At 48.5% G+C, this 10,437-nt stretch overlaps 1 protein-coding gene across 1 annotated transcript in view; it reads left to right on the top strand.

The window, feature by feature from the left end:
* BFSP1 (beaded filament structural protein 1, filensin) overlaps positions 1–10,437 on the top strand; it is a 48,183-nt gene that overhangs the window by 21,022 nt on the left and 16,724 nt on the right. The window contains exons 5-7 of the mRNA XM_010862793.1: positions 5,088–5,183; positions 6,099–6,191; positions 8,401–8,508. Of these exons, the coding sequence (XP_010861095.1) occupies positions 5,088–5,183; positions 6,099–6,191; positions 8,401–8,508 (297 nt within the window). The remainder of the gene's footprint in view (positions 1–5,087; positions 5,184–6,098; positions 6,192–8,400; positions 8,509–10,437) is intronic.

Consider the following 10,437-nt stretch of genomic DNA (forward strand, 5'->3'; position numbering starts at 1 on the left):
AGAAGGCTGAGCACTGAAGAATTGATGCTTTTGAACTGTGGTGTTGGAGACAGACTCTTGAGAGTCCCTTGGACTGCAAGGAGATCCAACTAGTCCATCCTAAAGGAGATTAGTGCTGGGTGTTCATTGGAAGGACTGATGCTGAGGCTGAAACTTCAATACTTTGGCCACCTCATGTGAAGAGTTGACTCATTGGAAAAGACCCTGATGCTGGGAGGGATTGAGGGCAGGAGGAGAAGGGGACGACAGAGGATAAGATGGCTGGATGGCATCACCGACTCGATGCATATGAGTTTGGGTAAACTCTGGGAGTTGGTGGACAGGGAGGCCTGGCGTGCTGCGATTCATGGGGTCGCAAAGAGTCGACACGACTGAGCGACTGAACTGACAGACAGTTGAAGTTTTTAATGGATTTCCAGCATCTCTGTGGCTGAGTTAGCAAGGTTGATTTTTCAAGGGTATGTTGGACTCCAGTTAGTTTCTCCAGTCCCTTTCTAAAACATGGTCTCAAAAGTGAAAGTGTTAGTTGCTCAGTTGTGTCCAACTCTTTGCAACTCAGTGGACTGTAGCCTGCCAGGTCCTCTGTCCAAGGGATTCTCCAGGGAAGAATCCTGGAGTGGGTTGCCATGCCCTCCTCCAGGGGATCTTCCCGACCCAGGGATCGAATCCAGGTCTCTCGAATTGTGGGCAGATTCTTTACCATTTGAGCTACTCGAGAAGCCCCCCTGAAGAAAGATGGTCTAGACCAGTGGATCTAGCATCAGCAACACGTGGAGGGTGTGTTAAAACAGTTTCCTCGTCCTTTCACCCCAGAAATTCTGATCCAATAGGTCTGGGATCCACCAGATCTTTCATTTTTCAAATCATTTCCAGATAGTGTGGTCCAGGAACCACACTTTGCGAACCACTCAACTAGATGTAAAACACACAGTATCAGGGTTGGAACATTTTCTAAAATTAGACTTTTGGCTCAGAGTCTTGATTTGGAAAAATCTAGATGCTTTTCTGCTGGTGGAGCTTTTGAAACTGCAGCTGACAGCATCCAAAAGCATAATAAAAACACAAGCGTCCACACATTTCTGAATTCTGGTGCAAACAAAAGAAAACACTTCCAAAAGAATTCTACCCCCCTCTACCAGCAGCTGCACATTCCAGCAGCAGCGACTCACCTTTGGGAGTTTTTCCGGGCAGTTTATCAGATGATTGTCTTCAAAGCGAGAGAATGTGCTTGCAGGGCATCTGATTAATCTCTCTTTTAAGGGCAAATGTGGGCTGGCCTTTTGTTATCATTCTCAGCAGTTTAAAAAGTTGGCTGATGGGACCTAAGGGGTTATTGGGCTTGACCCTGAGAGGAGGGTCAGGGAAGAGCAGAAGGCACCTTGCAGGGTGGGGTCAGGACTCAGCGTTCAACTCCTGACTAGTAGGGAGAAGTCCAGGACAGACCCCAGGCCTGTTAGCTCCTGTTAACTTCTGTTAATCAGCTGAATGACCCACTGGCTCCATGTCTCCCTGTCTGTAAGTTGAGACTCTATCGTTTCTGAGCTGTCTTAGGCAGAGCCCTTAAGGTCCGTGGATTTGCTTGAAGGGCATCTGATGGAGGAGGGTTGCTGGACAGTCAGGGTTCCTATCCGCGCCCGCCTCTGACCAACCATCATGTCCCTTAGGAAACACATCTCTGCTTTGCTTCTATATGTTGGCTTCCCTGAGATGTTTTGTTTGCAGGATGTGGCTACAAAATGTCTGAGGACCCATGGCCTCTAGGGTCCCTTCTATTTCTAAAACTTTTACAAAAGGATAGCCCTTTGTAAGTCATAACACAAGAGGTCTTCAGTCCAGTAATTGTGTATCAGTTGTGGATGAATTTTTGGTGAAAGTTTCAGATGTTTGAGAATTCCCTATCCCACCCCATCCTCAGCAGTCTTGAGGGGTCGAGGGATGGGGCAGGTGGGAAAACATCCCAAAGTGCTGCCTCACACGTCTGCACCCAGCACTGCCCCGCCTCTGGCCCCAGGGCTAGCTGTTCCTACTAAGCAGGGCCCGCTCCTTGGAGCTGAGAGGCGCTTCCACCAGGAACCACTGTGCCTGAAGTGGGCAGGGCTGCACTCCTGAGCCCTTGGACCTTCCTTTCTGTCAGTGTGGTCCTGGTAGGACTGTCAGCAAGATAACAGTCACGTGATCATGTGGGCCAATCATAGCTCTCTCTCAGAGATGTCGCTCCTGAGGGGCAGAGATAAGTGCCTTTGGAGCTGGTCATCCTGGTGTCCAGGCCACAGCCCGCTGCTACTTGCTTTGCTGGGACTGCACTGGTTTCTATCCTTCCTGAGGCCTGACTCTTTTTCCCTTGGGGTCTGTAGATTACCTGGGGTATTTCTGGCTCCTCAGCCCTTTTCCACTGCTGGGAAGACACCAGGCTTCCTTTCCTTCAGCATTTCTCTGTTGAAGAGGCTTCCTCAGGCTATGTGACAATTCTGAGTAATTTAGAAGCCCATTCACCAGGACCTCCAAGGGGCCTTCCACCTTCCCTGGAGCATCTGCGTGAGACCATCAGTAATGCTGTGCTCTCCCAGGGACAATTCAGCATGATGACCCTAACCCCTATTAGTACCAGGAGGGCAAGTGTCTCAGAATATCTTGTCCTGTCCACATACCTTGACTGTCTTAACTCTGTTCATGCAGGGGTGGAGAATATCTTAAGTATTTTAGCAGACCACATTCTACCTGTATGGATGAGAGCCTGTTGCTAACATTCATAGTGCTTTTTAATAAGTCATTAGGAAGTCAGTAAAAACGCACTTAGCAAGGCCTCAGGTATTGGTAGAAATGCAAGGCAGAGGTGTCTTGGGAGAGGAACAAGGTCCTTGGCCCTGTAACATATCACTGAATTGTTGAAGCATTTAAGTCAATTCCACACATCATATTACTTTCTTATTAAGAGCACAAATACTTCTTCACACCTGTTTGGTTGGTCAAAGGAAGATTGATGAGATAAAAGTTGGTGAATTATCAAAAAGTTTGGTAAGAACATTCAACCTTCTATTGTGTCATTTCCAACTTTAAAGGAGCAAACACTCTTCACCTCAGCATTCATGCTAAAAAAATGCATTTTGTATTGAAGATGGGTGGTCCCAAGGTAAGTGTCAACAGTCCTCGGGAGAAAGCTATTAAAATTAAGGTTTCCTACTCGATAGTTTGTCTTTTGACTTCATCAATGGTTTCTTTTGCTATGCACAGCTTTTGAGTTTGATATAGTCTTGCTTGGGCTTCCCCAGTGGCTCAGTGGTAAAGAAACCGTCTGCAGTGCAGGAGACGCTGAAGATGTGGATTTGGTCCCTGGGTTGGGAAGGTCCCCTGGAAAAGAAGATTGCAATCCACTCAAGTATTCTTGCCTGGGAAATCCCATGGATAGAGAAGCCTGGTGGGCTACAATCTGTGGGGTGGCAAAAGATGCCACATGACTGAACGACTAAACAGCAGCAAGAAATAGTCTTACTTGCCAATTTTTTATTTTGTTGCTTGTGCTTTAAGTGTCACGTCCAAAAATTCATTGCCAACACCCATGCCAGGGAGGTTTTTTCCTGTTTCTTCTTGGAGTTTTGTTTCAGTATAAAATTATTTAAGTCTCTAACCCATTTCCCCACTCCAGTACTCTTGCCTGGAAAATCCCATGGACGGAGGAGCCTGGTAGGCTGCCGTCCATGGGGTCGCTAGTCAGACACGACTGAGCGACTTCACTTTCACTTTTCAGTTTCATGCATTGGAGAAGGAAATGGCAACCCATTCCAGTATTCTTGCCTGGAGAATCCCAGGGACAGGGGAGCCTGGTGGGCCCCCGTCTATGGGGTTGTACAGAGTCAGACATGACTGAAGCGACTTAGCAGCAGCAGCAGCTAACCCATTTAGAGTTCGTTTGAATGGTATAAAATAGGGCTCTAGCTTCATTCTAAAGTAAAGGTTTCAGTGTTAAGGGAAACCTGTTTCTTAGTCTTACAAACTCAACTCACTGATGAGAGGCTCTAGAACAAATACAGATGTGTCAGATTTTAAGGTTGCGTATGTGTTATCATTGTTCAGTTGCTAAGTCCTGTCTGACTCTTTGCGACCCCATGGACTTCAGCACACCAGGCCTCTCTGTCCTTTACTATCTCCTGGAGTTTACTGAAATTCATGTCCATTGATTCAGTGACGCTATCCCACCATCCCATCCTTTGTCACCCCCTTCTCCTCCTGTCCTCAATCTTTCCCAGCATAAGGGTCTTTTCCAATGATTTGGCTCCTCACATTAGGTGGCCAAAGCTTTGGAGCTTCAGCATCAGTCCTTCCAATGAATATTCAGGGTTGATTTCCTTTAAGATTGATTGGTTTGATTGTTGTCCAAGGGACTCTCAAGAGGCTTCTCCAGCACCATAATTCGAAAGTGTGTTAGTCTCTTAGTCATGTCCAGCTCTTTGTGAGAGCCGGACATGGACTGTAGCCCACCAGGCTCCTCTCTCCATGAAATTTTCCAGGCAAGAATACTGAAGTGGGTTGCCATTTCCTCCTGCACAAGATCTTCCCCACCCAGGGACGGAACCTGCATCTTGTGCACTGCAGGTAGATTTTTACCACGGGAGCCATCAGGGAAGCAATTTTAAGGTTATTGGCATGCAAGCATACTGTTTCTCCCTGAACTTTCTAGATCAAGGCTTCTCAGCCCTGGCACTATTGGCATTAGGGACTGGAGGTTTGTTTGTTGTGTGAGGTTGTCCTATGTATTGTGAGATGTTTAGCAGCATCTGTGACCCCTACCCACTCGATGACGGTAGTAGCACTCCACCTCCCAAATGGTGACAATTAAAAGTATGTCCAGATTGTGCCAAATGTCCCCGGGGGAGGGGGGGGCAGAATCACCCCTGCCTGAGAGCTATTGTGGTAGACCAGGTCCAGTGGCCTAACCCAATGCTCTGCTAGAAATGCAGAATCCCAGACGCCGTCCCAGACCTACCAAACAGCAGTCTGCCTGTTAACCAGACCGCCAGTGGTCTGTGTGTTCAGATTTCACACCCACCCCACGGCCTCTCCAAGTCGGAATTGTGACCCTCTCGTTGCAGGAGGCAGACGAAGCCCTGCTACGTAACCTCCGTCTTCAGATTGAAGCCCAGTTTCTGCAGGATGACATCAGTGCAGCCAAGGACAGGTACAAAAAGGTAACCACAACCCCTCTTGCAGCCCTTTCCCACCGGAAACCAGTCCGGGGCTCTCGTGGCTGAAAAATGAGATGGCTGCAGTGGGCTGCCCAGGTGAACTGGGCTGGACAGTGCTTAGTGAACCAGACGTGCAGGGGGGTGGTGGTTTTGGGGTGTGTGTGTCAGGGGATGGGGTGGGAGCCAGTATCTATGGGAGACATTACAGTCCACAGAGTGATTGCTCGTGAATCCGTCTTGATTAGGCAAAACTGGTTCAGATCAGAAAATGGAGAAAATGCAAAAACTGTAAATTTTCACTGCTGCCTCTGAGGGAACATGTGGCCTGCAGGAGCCCCCTGGAGAAGGAAATGGCAACCCACTCCAGCATTCTCGCCTGGGAAATCCCATGGGCAGAGGAGCCTGGTGGGCTACAGTCCACGGGGTTGCAGAGAGTCGGACATGACTTAGCGACTAAACAGCAATAGCAAGAGCCTCCTCTCAGGTACTGCTGTGTTCTGCCCTCAGCCCTACCGGCTTCTCATAGCCTCATGCTGCGGTGGGGTGGGGGTGCTTGGTGTTCTGGGAAAGTCCAGTCCCGGAGCTATGTAACCTACGGCCAGTGGTCTAACCTCTCTGAGCTTGTGCATCTTGAAAATGCAAGTGCCAGACACTCCTTTCCTGCCCAGCTGTGTCACCTGAGCACAGCAGACCTGAGGGCTGACCTCTCCGGGGACCTGGCCTCCCTCCAGCTTCAGTGTCTGTGTCTCTGCCTCAGGACCTGCTCCAGGCGGCAGAGGGCGGCTTTTGTGTAGATAAAAGGAGGCATCAGGCACCCTCCGAGCAGGTCACTGTCTGATATCCCGAGGGTCACATTAGCCCGGAGGGAGAAACTCAGGCAGTTCAGGTTTTAATGAGAACTCTTTCCTTCCCTGACAGAATCTTCTGGAGATTCAGACCTATGTCACCATCCTGCAGCAGATCATCCAGACCACGCCGCAGGCAGCTGCCATAACGAGTGGGATGCGGGAGGTAAGAGCAGGAGCCGCAGCAGCAGGGTGGCCACACGTGGGCATTGGTCCTGCAGCCCCAGGGCTGGTGCCCAGAGGCCCAGGGAGAGTCATCAGGTTGGACTGTCTGGGGCCCCCAACCCAACCTGAGCATTCATGTTCAAGTTTACTCTTTTGCTCTTTCAGTCTGTAAGTGAACAAGGGTATCTAGACATTTGAGGACATAAACTCTGCTGCTGACCGTCTTCCTAGGTGTTTGTCCTCTCTTCCTTGTTTAGCTTATAAGAAACTACCAGACTATCTCCCAAGCTCTGTAGCATCACTGCATCCCCGCCCCCAGCCACAGATGGGAGCTTCTGTTGCTTTGCTTTCTTGTCTGCCCTGGGATGTTGGGCTTTTATTTTGGTTTTGCTGTTTGCTGTTCTAATAAATGTGTTGTGTATCTTGTTATGAGCATTTTTTTTTTTAAGCCACACCACATGGTTTGCAGGAATCTTAGTTCCCGAAAGGGATCGAACCCTCAGCAGTGAAAGCACAGAGTCCTAACCACTGGACCACCAGGGAATTCCTTATTGAGTATCTTTTCAGTCAAGACATATGGATGCCTATCTGCCATCCATGTATCTATGATTCACGTGTCTTCTTTGTTGGACCAAGACCCAAGTCTTTTGCATATATATCTATATCTATCTATTATTGGGTTGTTTGTTTTCTTGTTCCCCTTATCAATTTGACCATAATTTTGAATCCAGAAAATTGAAGATAGTGAGTGACTCTGTTTTTCAGGTCAGGCTCTACTAATGAGGAGGCAAGTCTGGGGCATGAAAACTGTCAGGACCGGTTAGAGATGGTTGAAGCTGTTTTGGAATTTGGGTGTAAAACTGTATTCCCAGTATAATGTTCCAGATTCCTTCCTCACTCAGCTCTTTAACAGTTCAACAGGATATTGACCTATATTTTTTCCTACTGTGGTTTATGGGATTTTGTGATGCACGATATGGTATGTGTAGAAATAGACTGAGAAGGATACAGATTAAAACAGAAATGTCATGTGGTCTTTGTCTGGAGAAGTGTTACACTGAGGTCAGGGTTTTGTGGACTGTTCAGCTGATGAGATTCTGTGTTTTTCTGCAGAGATGACTTAGGATAGAAGTCTGCTCAAGCCCACACCCTGCAGAACCAGTGGGCAAGGGTAGCTGACTGCTTTATGTTTATTTGAACCTAACTTTTTATATCAAAGCTAAAGAAATCCCCAAATTTGCTTTTGGAACATAGTTGAATCCTGCCAAGTAACATCTGAGAGGCAGAAGGGTTACTTCTTTTGGCCTTGATGGGGATATTCTTGTCCACATTGCTCACCAATGACCCCAAGTGAACTGTGTGCGTGTGTGTTTAGCTGCTTTAGTTGTGTCCAACTCTGTGTGACCCTATGGACTGTAGCCCACCAGGCTCCTCTGTCCACGGGGTTCTGCAGGTAAGAATACTGGAGTAGGGTGCCATATCCTCCTCCAGGGGATCTTCCCAACCCAGGGATCAAACCCACATCTCTTTACGTCTCCTGCGTCGGCAGGTGGATTCTTTACCACAAGTGCCACCTGGGAAGTCACAAGTGAACTGCTCTAAAACACAGCTTTTCCTAAAACATAATTTTCTTTGTCAGAGATTTCTTTCCAGACGCTTTATTATATTTTGCAAACATTTTCCCCTTTAATTCAAAGGTGTTTTGTATCAGAGCACACTTATAAAATCATAATAGTTTGTTTCCTTGTAGCCCCATTTGTCTGAGTTGTAGGAATGTAGAACCATTTAGACTTAGTTTGATGGCGTCAGTGATTGTCAGAGACCCTCAGCATCACTTGGGAACTTGAGAAAAATGCAGAATCTCCAGCCAGACCCCCCAGCAGACCCACTGAGTCATAATCCCCATTTCAGCAGGATGCTCAGGGATTTTTGCAAAGCACATTTAGATCCTGGTGCCTCCTTCTTTGCTTGTAAGGGCACTAATCCCACCATGGGGGCCCCACTCTAGTGACCTCATCTCCACCTCCCTTCCTGCCAAAGTCCCAGCCCAGATGCCTTCCCATGGCGGGAGGGGGTCAGGGCCTCAGCCTGTGAATCTGAGGGTGGGGTTAGGGGGATGTGAATGTGCAGAACACAGGAGGCCTCTCCGCTCCTCTACGTGTTTCCTCCCATGACAAGTGTGTGATGCTGAGTCTGGCTTCTTTGTACAGGAGAAGCTCCTGACAGAACGGGAAGCTGCCGCCCTGCAGTGCCAGCTGGAGGACGGCAGGGAGATGATCTGCCTCCTGCAAGCCCAGAGAACCGAGCTGCAGGCCCAGGTGCGCCCCACCCTCTGCAGGCTCATTCTGGTGTCACGTGCCCGAGAGACTTGCGCACATTTGTCTCACTGTGTTGTTTTGTTGTTGTTTAGTCCCTCTGTTGTGTCCAACTCTTTGTGACCCCATGGGCTATATAGCCTGCCAGGCTCCTCTGTACTGGAGTGGGTTGCCATGCCCTCCTCCAGAGAATCGTCCCGACCCAGGGATCAAACCCAAATTTCCCACATCTCCTGCATTGCACATGGATTCTTTACCACTGAGCCACCAGGGAAGCCCTGTCTCACTGTACATTCTCACAAACTTGGCACACCTGTGTGCCCAGCCCTCAAGTGACAGACAGCGTCCCTAGGGGGGTGACCAGCTGTCTGCATAGACGGAGGGCTGCCCAGGGCACTGCCCTTCCTGCTCAGACTGGAAAGGGCCTGCGCCAGAGGGGACAGAGAAAGTGAAAGTGAAGTTGCTTACTTGTGTACGACTCTTTGCGACCCCATGGACTGTAGCCAACGAGGTTCCTCCATCCATGGAATTTTCCAGGCAAGAGTACTGGAGTGGGTTGCCATTTCCTTCTCCAGGGAATCTTCCTGACCCAGGGATCAAACCCGGGTCTCCTGCATTGCAAGCAGACACTTTTACTGTCTGAGCCACCAGGGAAGCAGGGACAATAGATCCCACTAATTTCTGGCTCCCGAGAGGTTCCCTCAGGCCCCCTCCCCCACCAAGGGTAAGCTCCCACCTGTGCATAACCGACCCATTTTTCCCAGTTTAAAATTGTTGTAAAAAATAAGAAATGGTCACAGATTGGGGATTTTAATCCTCCACTCGTTTGAATCTGTGCTTCCTGCTTCTGACCTGAACTCTCTCCTCTGGAATCTGACTGCAGATTCCAGTCAGAGGGGAGACTGGAGAGAGGGGCTGTTTCTGCATTTGCTCCTGCTCAGAATTTGTTAGTGGAAACTTTGCATTTTCACCCCACCCCTTTTCTGTTCTGGGTGAAGCTTAATTTGCAAACTGAACTCACCAGAAAAGCTCAGTCCTATTTCTACAGGCTTCTTTTGTGGTTCACAGGCTTTGCGGGGCACCTCCATGATTCCTTCAGTTTCTTTCTGTGGTTCCATGTATCTGGCTGTTCTGATGGGGACATTGGGTTAGAACACGCTCCTTCCTGTTTGACCACATTTCCCAAATCCAAAAGTAAATTGATGTTCGGTTTGACAAGTACATGTAAAGGACAAGAGAACAAGAATTTAAACAATCTGCACCTCTACGTATACCATTAAACGTTATATGTTACTATGTCTCTACTCCACCTGAAAGATGATGCTGTGAAAGTGCTGCACTCAATATGCCAGCAAATTTGGAAAACTCAGCAGTGGCCACAGGACTGGAAAAGGTCAGTTTTCATTCCAATCCCAAAGAAAGGCAATGCCAAAGACTGCTCAAACTACAGCACAATTGCACTCATCTCACACCCTAGTAACGGACAAGGCAATGGCACCCTACTCCAGTACTCTTGCCTGGAAAATCCCATGGATGGAGAAGCCTGGTAGGCTACAATCCATGGGGTCGCTAAGAGTTGAACACGACTGAGCGACTTCACTTTCACTTTTCACTTTTCATGCATTGGAGAAGGAAATGGCAACCCACTCCAGTGTTCTTGCCTGGAGAATCCCAGGGACGGGGAAGCCTGGTGGGCTGCCGTCTATGGGGTCGCACAGAGTTGGACACGACTGAAGCGACTTAGGAGCAGCAGCAGCACACCCTAGTAAAGTAATGCTCAAAATTCTCCAAGCCAGGCTTCAGCAATATGTGAACCGTGAAATTCCAGATGTTCAAGCTGGTTTTAGAAAAGGCAGAGGAACCAGAGATCAAATTGCCAACATCCGCTGGATCATTGAAAAAGCAAGAGAGTTCCAGAAAAACATCTATTCT

The sequence above is a fragment of the Bison bison genome, unplaced genomic scaffold, assembly GCF_000754665.1.
Source record: "Bison bison bison isolate TAMUID 2011002044 unplaced genomic scaffold, Bison_UMD1.0 scf7180017864484, whole genome shotgun sequence".
Taxonomy (NCBI): domain Eukaryota; kingdom Metazoa; phylum Chordata; class Mammalia; order Artiodactyla; family Bovidae; genus Bison; species Bison bison.